The sequence below is a fragment of the Oncorhynchus mykiss genome, chromosome 32 (assembly GCF_013265735.2).
Source record: "Oncorhynchus mykiss isolate Arlee chromosome 32, USDA_OmykA_1.1, whole genome shotgun sequence".
Taxonomy (NCBI): domain Eukaryota; kingdom Metazoa; phylum Chordata; class Actinopteri; order Salmoniformes; family Salmonidae; genus Oncorhynchus; species Oncorhynchus mykiss.
The window spans coordinates 22,375,034-22,390,404 of NC_050572.1; the positions used below are offsets into that span (position 1 = coordinate 22,375,034).

Below are 15,371 nucleotides of genomic sequence, written 5' to 3' on the forward strand. Positions count from 1 at the left end.
GTGTGTGTGTGTGTGTGTGTGTGTGTGTGTGTGTGTGTGTGTTAGCTCTAACAGTGTTAAGTGCATTTAAGTGAGAGTTCATTAGATTAGATACTGACCTGTCCTCTAATCCAACCATTCCCTGGGATTACAGCCTTTAGTTGCCCCACGGTTATATTTAACACACACACACACACACACACACACGCAAAATCAAACGAATGCTTGCTTCCATGCACAAACACACACAGAAGAGGGATGTATGATATTGGTTGTCAGTTGTACCCTCTGAGGCAGCGAGAGAGAGAGAGAACGTCAAAGTAATAAAGAGAGATGTTTCCTGTTTTTATCACAGCGCTGATATCAAAGAGGACACACACATGCACTTCCACAGAACACGGACTGTGTGTGTGTGTAGCGCGAGTCTTCTCCCATGGTATCACTGATGTCGGTCCCATACCTGCACTGCACGTTACCCTCTGCAGCTATACGGACCATAGAAATAGAATGAATAGAACGGGCGTCCCAATTCAAGTCAATGATGGCATAATGGGTGGACTGGTAGGTTTATCCATAGCGAGTGTTCCCATAGGGGCAAAGCAGGAAGTCTAAGCAGGAAGTGTACCCATCAATCGGTGCTGTGAGTTTATTGAATCAACTCAACTGACATTACAAACAAGCACATTCCATTGCGTCAGCCACATCAGTTGTCATTTGAATGAAGATGCTACTTTAGCATGGAAATGATAGCATCACAAAACCAGGCAGCCATTGTGAGTGTCCCCATAAATTCACAATACAAATGGCCAGGATTAGAGGTTCCAAGCCAGTTCTATTCATTCTATTTTTATGTTATGGACCTCGCTTACAGACATTAACACCCACAATGGCGTCACCACCCAGGACCCAGATAAGGACACAGGTCAGCTGATAAGGTGTGAGAGTGTACAGTCCTGTCTGTATACTGGGTGTGTACAGTCCTGTAGGTATACTGGGTGTGTACAGTCCTGTCTGTATACTGGGTGTGTACAGTCCTGTAGGTATACTGGGTGTGTACAGTCCTGTAGGTATACTGGGTGTGTACAGTCCTGTAGGTATACTGGGTGTGTACAGTCCTGTAGGTATACTGAGTGTGTACAGTCCTGTAGGTATACTGAGTGTGTACAGTCCTGTAGGTATACTGAGTGTGTACAGTCCTGTAGGTATACTGAGTGTGTACAGTCCTGTAGGTATACTGAGTGTGTACAGTCCTGTCTGTATACTGGGTGTGTACAGTCCTGTCTGTATACTGGGTGTGTACAGTCCTGTCTGTATACTGGGTGTGTACAGTCCTGTCTGTATACTGGGTGTGTACAGTCCTGTCTGTATACTGGGTGTGTACAGTCCTGTAGGTATACTGGGTGTGTACAGTCCTGTCTGTATACTGGGTGTGTACAGTCCTGTCTGTATACTGGGTGTGTACAGTCCTGTCTGTATACTGGGTGTGTACAGTCCTGTCTGTATACTGGGTGTGTACAGTCCTGTCTGTATACTGGGTGTATACAGTCCTGTCTGTATACTGGGTGTATACAGTCCTGTCTGTATACTGGGTGTATACAGTCCTGTAGGTATACTGGGTGTGTACAGTCCTGTCTGTATACTGGGTGTGTACAGTCCTGTCTGTATACTGGGTGTGTACAGTCCTGTGCGTATACTGGGAGTGTACAGTCCTGTGCGTATACTGGGTGTGTACAGTCCTGTCTGTATACTGGGTGTGTACAGTCCTGTCTGTATACTGGGTGTGTACAGTCCTGTCTGTATACTGGGTGTGTACAGTCCTGTCTGTATACTGGGTGTGTACAGTCCTGTCTGTATACTGGGTGTGTACAGTCCTGTCTGTATACTGGGTGTGTACAGTCCTGTCTGTATACTGGGTGTGTACAGTCCTGTCTGTATACTGGGTGTGTACAGTCCTGTCTGTATATTGGGTGTGTACAGTCCTGTCTGTATACTGGGTGTGTACAGTCCTGTCTGTATACTGGGTGTGTACAGTCCTGTCTGTATACTGAGTGTGTACAGTCCTGTAGGTATACTGAGAGTGTACAGTCCTGTAGGTATACTGAGTGTGTACAGTCCTGTAGGTATACTGAGTGTGTACAGTCCTGTAGGTATACTGAGTGTGTACAGTCCTGTCTGTCTACTGGGTGTGTACAGTCCTATATGTATACTGAGTGTGTACAGTCCTGTGCGTATACTGGGTGTGTACAGTCCTGTGCGTATACTGGGTGTGTACAGTCCTGTGCGTATACTGGGTGTGTACAGTCCTGTGCGTATACTGGGTGTGTACAGTCCTGTGCGTATACTGGGTGTGTACAGTCCTGTGCGTATACTGGGTGTGTACAGTCCTGTGCGTATACTGGGTGTGTACAGTCCTGTGCGTATACTGGGTGTGTACAGTCCTGTGCGTATACTGGGTGTGTACAGTCCTGTGCGTATACTGGGTGTGTACAGTCCTGTGCGTATACTGGGTGTGTACAGTCCTGTGCGTATACTGGGTGTGTACAGTCCTGTGCGTGTACTGGGTGTGTACAGTCCTGTGCGTGTACTGGGTGTGTACAGTCCTGTGCGTATACTGGGTGTGTACAGTCCTGTGTGTATACTGGGTGTGTACAGTCCTGATTAAGAAGAGACAATATGATCTACAGAAGCAGGTCTGGCTCCTCTGAGGATATTAACATGCAGGCAGGTGTCATTGTATTTCAAGTCCTCTGTTCATCAATCAAGCAACCAATACATTCCATTAGATTTTTGTGTAGCATCATTCATATTGTACCACCAACTGAATGTTGCTGGAGTACCCCTGAAGTACCCCCTCATGTGCATTCTAGCAGTAAGCCTATGGTCTCATTGGTCGTCTCAAGTACCCCTGTGGATAGGCCAAGTACCCCGAGGGGTCCTAGTACCCCTGGTTGGGAACCACTGTGCTAAACTAGCATCGCACACACATACTGGTACCACACACACACACACACACACACACAGACCTTCTTTCTCTCGCCCCTCCATGTGTTCAAAAGGAGGTCGTCCCACTTTCACTCTTTGTTTCTCGTTCACTAACTTCTCTGGCGTGATTGTTAATTGGTGTGGGCTTGGGGAGAATGTGAGCTCTGGCTCAGTCTCTCACGCTGGAAAGAGGGAGATGGGGAAGAGACAGAAAGCGAGAAAAAGGGGAAAGAAAGACAGATAGAAAAGAGGGAGAGAACGAGAGAGAAAGAGAAAGGATAGTTAAGTTATAATCATGTCAGGACCTTATTAAAGTCGTGTTATGGGCTAAATGCGGTAATTGGTGAATTATACAACTGTAGTTAACCGTATTATTGTGTTATAGGCATAGCCATGGATAGGCCTAGTTATGTAGTTATGAGACATCTCATAGTCCTGGTTGCAGCTTTGCTCATTTGGCTCAGTGTTTAAAGGTGTGCTGAGCTCATTTATTCACAGATCAACAGTAACTATTTTCCTTCACACATTCTTGTACAACGATCACAAACAAACGTCTGGGACGGTTGCATTTTTTTTACACAGAAGTCTGGATCCTCACAATGTCTGTAACAAAGGAAAGGAAGAGAGGGGCGATAAAAGAGAGAATGAGAGAGAGTGAAAGGAAGAGAGGGGCGATAAAAGAGAGAATGAGAGAGAGTGAAAGGAAGAGAGAGGTGATAAAGAGAGAATGAGAGAGAGTGAAAGGAAGAGAGGAGCGATAAAAGAGAGAATGAGAGAGAGTGAAAGGAAGAGAGGGGCGATAAAAGAGAGAATGAGAGAGAGTGAAAGGAAGAGGGGCGATAAAAGAGAGAATGAGAGAGAGTGAAAGGAAGAGAGAGGTGATAAAGAGAGAATGAGAGAGAGTGAAAGGAAGAGAGGGGCGATAAAAGAAAGAATGAGAGAGAGTAAAAGGAAGAGAGGGGCGATAAAAGAGAGAGTGAAAGGAAGAGAGGGGCGATAAAAGAGAGAATGAGAGAGAGTGAAACGAAGAGAGGGGCGATAAAAGAGAGAATGAGAGAGAGTGAAAGGAAGAGAGGGGTGATAAAAGAGAGAGTGAAAGGAAGAGAGGGGCGATAAAAGAGAATGAGAGAGAATGAAAGGAAGAGAGGGGCGATAAAAGAGAGAATGAAAGGAAGAGAGGGGCGATAAAAGAGAGAGTGAAAGGAAGAGAGGGGCGATAAAAGAGAGAATGAGAGAGTGAAAGGAAGAGAGGTGATAAAAGAGAGAGTGAAAGGAAGAGAGGGGCGATAAAAGAGAATGAGAGAGAGTGAAAGGAAGAGGGGTGATAAAAGAGAGAATGAGAGAGAGTGAAAGGAAGAGAGGGGTGATAAAAGAGAGAATGAGAGAGAGTGAAAGGAAGAGAGGGGTGATAAAAGAGAATGAGAGTGAAAGGAAGAGAGGGGCGATAAAAGAGAATGAGAGTGAAAGGAAGAGAGGGGCGATAAAAGAGAGAATGAGAGAGAGTGAAAGGAAGAGAGGGGTGATAAAAGAGAGAATGAGAGAGAGTGAAAGGAAGAGAGAGGTGATAAAAGAGAATGAGAGTGAAAGGAAGAGAGGGGCGATAAAAGAGAGAATGAGAGAGAGTGGTGATAAGAGAATGAGAGAAAGTGAAAGGAAGAGAGAGGTGATAAGAGAATGAGAGAGAGTGAAAGGAAGAGAGAGGTGATAAGAGAATGAGAGACAGTGAAAGGAAGAGAGAGGTGATAAAAGAGAATGAGAGAAAGTGAAAGGAAGAGAGAGGTGATAAAAGAGAATGAGAGAAAGTGAAAGGAAGAGAGAGGTGATAAGAGAGAATGAGAGAGAGTGAAAGGAAGAGAGAGGCGATAAGAGAGAGAATGAGGGAGAGTGAAAGGAAGAGAGTGGTGATAAGAGAGAGAATGAGAGAGAGTGAAAGGAAGAGAGTGGTGATAAAAGAGAGAGTGAAAGGAAGAGAGAGGTGATAAGAGAATGAGAGAGAGTGAAAGGAAGAGAGAGGTGATAAGAGAGAGAATGAGAGAGAGTGAAAGGAAGAGAGAGGTGATAAGAGAGAGAATGAGAGAGAGTGAAAGGAAGAGAGTGGTGATAAGAGAATGAGAGAGAGTGAAAGGAAGAGAGGTGATAAAAGAGAGAATGAAAGAGAGTGAAAGGAAGAGAGAGGTGATAAAAGAGAGAGTGAAAGGAAGAGAGGTGATAAAAGAGAGAATGAGAGAGAGTGAAAGGAAAAGAGGGGCGATAAAAGAGAGAATGAGAGAGAGTGAAAGGAAGAGAGGGGCGATAAAAGAGAGAATGAGAGAGAGTGAAAGGAAGAGAGGGGCGATAAAAGAGAGAATGAGAGAGTGAAAGGAAAAGAGGGGCGATAAAAGAGAGAATGAGAGAGAGTGAAAGGAAAAGAGGGGCGATAAAAGAGAGAATGAGAGAGAGTGAAAGGAAGAGAGGGGCGATAAAAGAGAGAATGAGAGAGAGTGAAAGGAAGAGAGGGGCGATAAAAGAGAGAATGAGAGAGAGTGAAAGGAAGAGAGAGGAGATAAAAGAGAATGAGAGTGAAAGGAAGAGAGGGGCGATAAAAGAGAGAATGAGAAAGGAAGAGAGGGGTGATAAAAGAGAGAATGAGAGAGAGTGAAAGGAAGAGAGAGGTGATAAAAGAGAGAATGAGAGAGAGTGAAAGGAAGAGAGTGGTGATAAGAGAATGAGAGAAAGTGAAAGGAAGAGAGAGGTGATAAGAGAGAATGAGAGAGTGAAAGGAAGAGAGGTGATAAAAGAGAGAGTGAAAGGAAGAGAGAGGTGATAAGAGAATGAGAGAGAGTGAAAGGAAGAGAGAGGTGATAAGAGAGAGAATGAGAGAGAGTGAAAGGAAGAGAGAGGTGATAAGAGAGAGAATGAGAGAGAGTGAAAGGAAGAGAGTGGTGATAAGAGAATGAGAGAGAGTGAAAGGAAGAGAGGTGATAAAAGAGAGAATGAAAGAGAGTGAAAGGAAGAGAGAGGTGATAAAAGAGAGAGTGAAAGGAAGAGAGGTGATAAAAGAGAGAATGAGAGAGAGTGAAAGGAAAAGAGGGGCGATAAAAGAGAGAATGAGAGAGAGTGAAAGGAAGAGAGGGGCGATAAAAGAGAGAATGAGAGAGTGAAAGGAAAAGAGGGGCGATAAAAGAGAGAATGAGAGAGAGTGAAAGGAAAAGAGGGGCGATAAAAGAGAGAATGAGAGAGAGTGAAAGGAAGAGAGGGGCGATAAAAGAGAGAATGAGAGAGAGTGAAAGAAAGAGAGGGGCGATAAAAGAGAGAATGAGAGAGAGTGAAAGGAAGAGAGAGGAGATAAAAGAGAATGAGAGTGAAAGGAAGAGAGGGGCGATAAAAGAGAGAATGAGAAAGGAAGAGAGGGGTGATAAAAGAGAGAATGAGAGAGAGTGAAAGGAAGAGAGAGGTGATAAAAGAGAATGAGAGTGAAAGGAAGAGAGGGGCGATAAAAGAGAGAATGAGAGAGAGTGGTGATAAGAGAATGAGAGAGAGTGAAAGGAAGAGAGAGGTGATAAAAGAGAGAATGAGAGAGAGTGAAAGGAAGAGAGGTGATAAAAGAGAGAATGAAAGAGAGTGAAAAGAAGAGAGGTGATAAAAGAGAGAGTGAAAGGAAGAGAGAGGTGATAAAAGAGAGAATGAGAGAGAGTGAAAGGAAGAGAGGTGATAAAAGAGAATGAGAGAGAGTGAAAGGAAGAGAGGGGCGATAAAAGAGAATGAGAGAGTGAAAGGAAGAGAGGGGCGATAAAAGAGAATGAGAGAGTGAAAGGAAGAGAGAGGCGATAAGAGAGAATGAGAGAGTGAAAGGAAGAGAGAGGCAATAAGAGAGAATGAGAGAGTGAAAGGAAGAGAGGCGATAAAAGAGAGAATGAGAGAGTGAAAGGAAGAGAGGGGCGATAAAAGAGAGAATGAGAGAGTGAAAAGAAGAGAGAGGTGATAAGAGAGAGAATTAGAGAGTGAAAGGAAGAGAGAGGCGATAAGAGAGAGAATGAGAGAGAGTGAAAGGAAGAGAGAGGCGATAAAAGAGAATGAGAGAGAGTGAAAGGAAGAGAGGGGCGATAAAAGAGAGAATGAGAGAGAGTGAAAGGAAGAGAGGGGCGATAAAAGAGAGAATGAGAGAGAGTGAAAGGAAGAGAGGGGCGATAAGAGAATGAGAGAGAGAAAGGAAGAGAGGGGTGATAAAAGAGAGAATGAGAGAGAGTGAAAGGAAGAGAGGGGCGATAAACGAGAGAGAGTGAAAGGAAGAGAGGGGCGATAAAAGAGAGAATGAGAGCGAGTGAAAGGAAGAGAGGGGCGATAAAAGAGTGTGAAAGGAAGAGAGGGGCGATAAAAGAGAGAATGAGAGAGAGTGAAAGGAAGAGAGAGGCGATAAAAGAGAGAATGAGAGAGAGTGAAAAGAAGAGAGGGGCGATAAGAGAGAGAATGAGAGAGTGAAAGGAAGAGAGGGGCGATAAAAGAGAGAATGAGAGTGAAAGGAAGAGAGGGGCGATAAAAGAGAGAATGAGAGTGAAAGGAAGAGAGGGCGATAAAAGAGAGAATGAGAGAGAGTGAAAAGAAGAGTGGCGATAAGAGAGAATGAGAGAGTGAAAGGAAGAGAGGCGATAGGAGAGAGAATGAGAGAGAGTGAAAGGAAGAGAGGGGCGATAAAAGAGAGAGTGAAAGGAAGAGAGGGGCGATTAGAGAGAGAATGAGAGAGTGAAAGGAAGAGAGGCGATAAGAGAGAGAATGAGAGAGAGTGAAAGGAAGAGAGGGGCGATAAAAGAGAGAGTGAAAGGAAGAGGGGCAATAAAAGAGAGAGTGAAAGGAAGAGAGGGGCGATAAAAGAGAGAATGAGAGAGAGTGAAAGGAAAAGAGAGGCGATAAAAGAGAGAATGAGAGAGAGTGAAAGGAAGAGAGAGGTGATAAAAGAGAGAGAAAGGAAGAGAGGGGTGATAAAAGAGAGAATGAGAGAGAGTGAAAGGAAGAGAGAGGTGATAAAAGAGAATGAGAGTGAAAGGAAGAGAGGGGCGATAAAAGAGAGAATGAGAGAGAGTGGTGATAAGAGAATGAGAGAGTGAAAGGAAGAGAGGTGATAAAAGAGAGAATGAGAGAGAGTGAAAGGAAGAGAGGTGATAAAAGAGAGAATGAAAGAGAGTGAAAAGAAGAGAGGTGATAAAAGAGAGAGTGAAAGGAAGAGAGAGGTGATAAAAGAGAGAATGAGAGTGAAAGGAAGAGAGGGGCGATAAAAGAGAGAATGAGAGAGAGTGAAAGGAAGAGAGGGGCGATAAAAGAGAGAATGAGAGAGTGAAAAGAAGAGATTGGCGATAAGAGAGAGAATGAGAGAGTGAAAGGAAGAGAGGGGCGATAAAAGAGAGAATGAGAGTGAAAGGAAGAGAGGGGCGATAAAAGAGAGAATGAGAGTGAAAGGAAGAGAGGGGCGATAAAAGAGAGAATGAGAGAGAGTGAAAAGAAGAGAGGGGCGATAAGAGAGAGAATGAGAGAGTGAAAGGAAGAGAGGCGATAAGAGAGAGAATGAGAGAGAGTGAAAGGAAGAGAGGGGCGATAAAAGAGAGAGTGAAAGGAAGAGAGGGGCAATAAAAGAGAGAGTGAAAGGAAGAGAGGGGCGATAAAAGAGAGAATGAGAGAGAGTGAAAGGAAGAGAGGGGTGATAAGAGAGAATGAGAGAGAGTGAAAGGAAGAGAGGGGCGATAAAAGAGAGAATGAGAGAGAGTGAAAGGAAGAGAGGGGCGATAAAAGAGAGAATGAGAGAGAGTGAAAGGAAGAGAGGGCCGATAAGAGAGAGAATGAGAGAGAGTGAAAGGAAGAGAGGGGCGATAAGAGAGAGAATGAGAGAGAGTGAAAGGAAGAGAGGGGCGATAAAAGAGAGAATGAGAGAGAGTGAAAGGAAGAGAGGGGCGATAAAAGAGAATGAGAGAGAGTGAAAGGAAGAGAGGGCCGATAAGAGAGAGAATGAGAGAGAGTGAAAGGAAGAGAGGGGCGATAAAAGAGAGAATGAGAGAGAGTGAAAGGAAGAGAGGGGCGATAAAAGAGAGAATGAGAGAGAGTGAAAGGAAGAGAGGGGCGATAAAAGAGTGTGAAAGGAAGAGAGGGGCGATAAAAGAGAGAATGAGAGAGTGAAAGTAAGGGAGGGGTTCAGACAGAAATGAGCGACAGAACAAGAGTAAGACAACAAGAGAGACAGAATGAGAGAACGAGACAAACCGAGAAGGAGGAAAATATGGCTAGGCAGGTAGGTGCTAAATCTGTACGTGTTCTAACATGGCTAGGAGGTGTTATACAGGGGAAAGTGAGAGGGAAAACAATGGAGTATAAACCCTCAAACTAACAATATAGTCTAGCCTATAGTATACAGCAACGTTGATCGTGGAGGGAGAAAGCTTGAGTCTATGCCTATTATTATTATTATTATTAACTCAGATACCCGGCCCGTGATTGGTCTGTGTCAACACGTGGTCCTGTGTGACGACAAATGTAGTTGTAAGAATGGATCACTATTTCATTCTAGATCTCGATTTGTAGCCAACTTTAAAATAGTTCACCATGGGGATCGAACAGGATCCTAAGAAACTCATTTAAGAGTCCAAAATGGACGTCAACATTTTTTGGGGAGACCGTTTCTGGCGATCGCAATTTACATAGGCTTTCTATGGCAGACCAGAGCTTTTGGCACCAGTAGGTTGCGACGCAGTAGCCGACCAGCAGAGCTTGTGACTTCACGCCTCAGACCGGACACTAGGGGCCTGGTCTATCTATCCATATCCTTAGGACGTTGGGAAATGTCTTCAAAACTGGCCACTGGGGAGCAATAGTGAGTTCCATTACCATCAAGTAGCCTTGGGTTTTGCAATGGCGTGGACTGGGGTGGACTGGTGTGGACTGGTGTGCCAGATGGGGTGGACTGGTGTGGACTGGTGTGCCAGATGGGGTGGACTGGTGTGGACTGGTGTGCCAGATGGGGTGGACTGGTGTGCCAGATGGGGTGGACTGGTGTGGACTGGGGTGGACTGGTGTGCCAGATGGGGTGGACTGGTGTGGACTGGTGTGCCAGATGGGGTGGACTGGTGTGGACTGGGGTGCCAGATGGGGTGGACTGGGGTGCCAGATGGGGTGGACTGGTGTGGACTGGTGTGCCAGATGGGGTGGACTGGTGTGGACTGGGGTGCCAGATGGGGTGGACTGGGGTGCCAGATGGGGTGGACTGGGGTGCCAGATGGGGTGGACTGGTGTGCCAGATGGGGTGGACTGGTGTGGACTGGTGTGCCAGATGGGGTGGACTGGGGTGCCAGATGGGGTGGACCGGGGTAGACTGGTGTGCCAGATGGGGTGGACTGGGGTGCCAGATGGGGTGGACTGGGGTGCCAGATGGGGTGGACTGGGGTGCCAGATGGGGTGGACTGGTGTGGACTGGGGTGCCAGATGGGGTGGACTGGGGTGCCAGATGGGGTGGACTGGGGTGCCAGATGGGATGGACTGGGGTGGACTGGTGTGCCAGATGGGATGGACTGGGGTGCCAGATGGGGTGGACTGGTGTGCCAGATGGGATGGACTGGGGTGCCAGATGGGGTGGACTGGGGTGCCAGATGAGATGGACTGGGGTGGACTGGTGTGCGTAGATGGGGTGGACTGGTGTGCCAGATGGGGTGGACTGGTGTGCCAGATGGGGTGGACTGGTGTGCCAGATGGGGTGGACTGGTGTGCCAGATGGGATGGACTGGGGTGCCAGATGGGGTGGACTGGGGTGCCAGATGTGCGTAATCCCATGATTCTGGATTGGGGTATTTTTTATTTTATGATAATCCCAAACCTTATTCAGAATGCGTGTAAACTTAACCCTTAACTTCAATCTGATGTTTGGAGAAAGGGAACGATAGAGCAGCAGAAGCAACAAAAACATTCTGAAATTGAAATGTGATGTTTGGAGAATGCCTAATTCTGCAGTGAGACTGAGAGCTTTTTGATTACAGAGATGATTGCAGAGAGGACTGTAGAGTGAGATGGCTTGAGTCTACTCCAGCTCCAATGTGCATGCACACAAACAGACCTACAGAGACGCACACACACAAACAAACACAGACGCACAACTCAACCTGAGCTCAGCTGTCAATCAGAGCTTTGTTGCCTGCAGTGATAACAGGGCACAGCTCTGCTGGTTACCAAGCATTCTCACAAGGGTGTCAAAACACTGCAATGACACCCCATAATAATAACCCAGAACAATCCAGCTACAAAGGATGAAACCAGAGACTGATATAAGGTCGGTTTAGAGTTTTGTCCTCTAAAAGTTGGGGAAAGCTTTAGGGAAGGTAGGCTGATCTTAGATCTGTGCCTACAGGTAACTTCTACTGGAGAGAGCCAAAACACATGGGACAGAGGAAAAGCCAAAGGAACATGATCCCAAATGAACATTATAACCAATAAGGAAGTTACTACAACTGAGAAAAAAATAGGAGGAAGGGTTTGGGTAAATGTTTGGATATTGGTTAAGGGTTAGTCTAGTGGTTTAAATGGGATGTGGTTGTAGACTGGGACTGTCTACTACGAGGGCAATCCAATCTTACCCTATGAGGTCCAGACTACTCCTGGTTTTCTCATGTATAAATAAGTCCCCTATTAGAGGGGAAGAATGATAAAAGCAATGGAACTGGCTTCGAGGTAGAGATTTGAATTTGAGTGTTTAAGAGGTTTCACTCAGAGCAAGATGACTGGAGCCATCATCACAGAAGAACTAACTGCAGCCATAATGCACATACAGCACTTCTCATGTGGGTTATTATCAATAGATACAGCCAGAGTGGAGTCAAAGGCTGCGTCTCAACAGTCTACAGTTGCTTCCTCTCATCTTCTCCTTCAATGAGGTTGAGACTGACCAGTGAAGCCGTCAAACACACACACACAGGGTTAATGTCACCCTCCAATCAACCCAATTGTCACCATTTGATTGGTCTAATTAATTGATTTGACAATGGGGGTTTAGCACCTATGCACCACCAATAGATTGAACCCTATCCACAAAACTATCCAGCTATAATGATAAGAACTAAGTCCCATTTACATTTTCAGCATATGACTGTTGTATCAAAATCATACTAGGAATAAAACATTGCTACCTACATCTGATGATAACCTTGAGTCAAAATTAGCTCATTTAATCAAGGCACAGAAATCATCGACTGAAGTCTCGAATTAAGAAATGGGATAATGGAATAGAAATGGAAGAATGTCAGACTGGGAGCCTCCATATCCACGTACGAGTTAACGAGATAGTCATGTTATACATATACTGAATCAGAATAGGCCCAGAAAAATTGATTGCACATCGCTCAGCCAGCTAGCTAGCAGGACTAACGTTAGCCGAGAAAATTGCTATGATCATCTTTTGCATTCACACATTGTGCAGTCACTAACGTTACTAATTTAGAAAATAGTCTCATCTGAACTGATTTATGCATCGTAAAGTAAATCACAATCAAGTGCATGCATCATATGCCTTAGGGCCATAGGGGAACCTTACAGCTAGCCATCTAGCTAGCTGACCTAGCCACAGTCCAGAGAGCAAGAATGCATGCCACGCCACGGTATTGTTTACATAGCTAGCACGCTCGGATTGTGTCCTATTTTAACAGCACGGAAACGATTAGTACGTTACATGTTTTACTTAACAATCAACTCTAGCGTTGAGCTGTTTCCATGAAATCTATCTAACATTAGCTAGCAATCCGACAGTGAGCTTTCTGATGTCCCAGTCCATTCCATTGGCTATCTAATTAGCTGGCTAGCTAGCTTGATCGCTCGCGCACCTGTCGTTGTGATTTAGCTATTTTTATATAGGTAAATTGTAGTAAATATCTTAGCTATGTATTCAATGTGTTTTCTTTGAATACGCCAAACGTAAGCACGATGGTTAGTTAGCTAATTTCGGCGTGCAGTCGGTTATAAAGCTAATCAAACGTGAGTTGGCTTGTGTCTGTCGACTGTGGGGAGTGGGGCTGCTACCGGAGTCGCGAGTTCTCCTACCTGGATGACATGGTTAGTTACATTATAATGAGTGTGTAACAAATGCACGACATCTCTCACACCATTAATTCTGAATAGCAGCCACTGTTGTTCCGATACATTATTGCTTCTACAAATGAGCAACAACACCTGGGAGAATGTTTAGTTGAAAACCTCCCCCCACCCCACCAACGCGCCGATCCCGAAAATACAGTGCTCAATCGGGAACAATGTCCCTCCATCTCGACTTGAAGGAGCGGCTATTTTGCTCTCCCTGGCGTGTTCGTTTTCGGGCTTACCAGATTTAAAGAACGCCGCTATATCGGCCGCGTCCTTTGACGTCTCCTCCGCTCCGTCCCCAGAGCTCATGATGGTGGCCCAACTAAATTCCCAATGCGGTGGGGTAATTCCTGCCAACGTTATCAATATAAAAATCTGTTCGCTTTCGGAAAGCGTCGGCCAAGACACAGGGGCGGGCAGGATCGCTCCTAGATGCTACTGCCATCAGCAAACCTCCATCTTGGGTAATAGCTACAAATGCACAGCTGGGCGGCCGCCGGGTTCCTCCTCCGAGTCGAAAGGAGAGTCGTTGTGGAGGGGGGGCAGAGGGGCACGGGATTCGGGAAGGGATGGGTCTATGTTCGGTGAATCTCCGAGAGACTTCGGAAACGTGCAGACAGAGGACGGGCGATCGGGTTGACCCGTGACAACTGCAGTGTCTGTGAATCATTAATGGGTATGACAGCGATTTGTGCCTTTTTAAATCAGTGTGCACTGTGCAGATTGGCCTACAAGGTAAACATGAATATTGCATATACACAGTGTTTTGGATATCATGTTAGGACACGAATTAATGCATGTGTTGATTGTTGATCTGATTCTCTCAAATACAAATGTTAGGTTGCAGAATAAACTAATTCGGATTTGGTCAGTGTGTAGCCTAACCAATAGTCATTTGAAAGGCCTACTGAAGACCCTATAAAGGCAACTACAAGAATATCATAAGTCTACTTTAACTAGCCTACTCTCTGCAGGATTTGTTTAGAGTGAGATTCTATCTCCAGGCCATCAGACTGTTAAACAGTAACAACTAGGCGGCCCGCCCAGTACCTTAGTCACTGTTACCTACAGGTAACCAACCACCTGGTACTCAACCCTTCATCTTAGAGACTGCCGCCCTATGTACATTGTCATTGAACACTAGTCACTTTAATAATGTATACATACTGTTTTACCCACTTCATACTGCATAATAGTTATGGCTCATATCCTATATACAGTGCCTTCAGAAAGTATTCACACCCCTTGACATTTTCCACATTTTGTTGTGTTACAGTATGAATTTAAAATGGATTAAATCTAGTTATTTTGTGTCACTGGCCTACACACAATACCCCATAATGTCAAAGTGGAATGATGTTTATATATATATTTTCACAAATGAATTCAAAATGAAACACTGAAATGTCTTGAATCAATAACTATTCAATCGCATTGTTAAGTTCAGGAGTATAATTTTGCTTATACATAATAAGTTGCATGGACTCACTATGTGTGTAATAATAGTGTTTAACATTATTTTTGAATGACTACCTCATCTCTGTACCCCACACATACAATTATCTGTAAGTTCCCTCAGTCGAGCAGTGAATGTAAAACACAGACCAGGGAGGTTTTCCAATGCCCCTTAAAGAAGGGCACCTACTTGTATATGGGGGAAAAAGAAGCAGACATTGAATATCCCTTTGAGCATGGCGAAGTTATTAATTACACTTTGGATGGTGTATCAATACACCCAGTCACTACAAAGTTAAAGGCGTCCTTCCTAACTCAGTTGCCGGAGAGGAAAGAAACAGTTCAGGGATTTCACCAATGGTGATTTTTAAACAGTTAGAGTTGAATGGCTGTGATAGGAGATAACTGAGGATGGATCAACAACATTGTAGTTAACCTAAGTGACAGAGTAAAAAGAAGGAAGCCTGTACAGAATTCAAATATTTCAAAACATGCATCCTGTTTGAATTAAGTAAAACTGCAAAAAATGTGGCAAAGAAATTCACTTTATTTCCTGAGTACAAAGTGTTATGTTTGGGGCAAATCCAACACAACACATATCATGTTTTCATGCATGGTGTTGGCTGCATCATGTTATGGGTATGCTTGTCATCGGCAAGGTCTGGGAAGTTTTTTTTATGATTTAAAGAAACGGAATAGAGCTAAGCAAAGGCAAAACCCTAGAGAAAAACATGGTTCAGTCTGCTTTCCTACAGACACTGGGAGACAAATTCACATTTCAGCAGGACAATAACCTCAAACACAAGGCCAAATATACACTGGAGTTGCTTACCAAGACAACATTGAATGTTCCTGAGTGGCCTAGATACAGTTTTCAC

General features: G+C 44.8%; 1 protein-coding gene across 4 annotated transcripts in view; it reads right to left on the reverse strand.

The window, feature by feature from the left end:
- Positions 1-13,618, reverse strand: part of LOC110489404 (triple functional domain protein) — a 131,704-nt gene extending 118,086 nt beyond the window's left edge. For 2 of the 4 annotated variants that reach the window (XM_036970826.1, XM_036970825.1), the window contains exon 1: positions 13,278-13,618. In XM_036970826.1, the coding sequence (XP_036826721.1) occupies positions 13,278-13,347 (70 nt within the window). In that variant the 5' untranslated portion in view covers positions 13,348-13,618. The remainder of the gene's footprint in view (positions 1-13,277) is intronic. The other 2 variants (XM_036970828.1, XM_036970827.1) reach the window with 1 other exon arrangement.
- Positions 13,619-15,371: the final 1,753 nt, after the last annotated feature.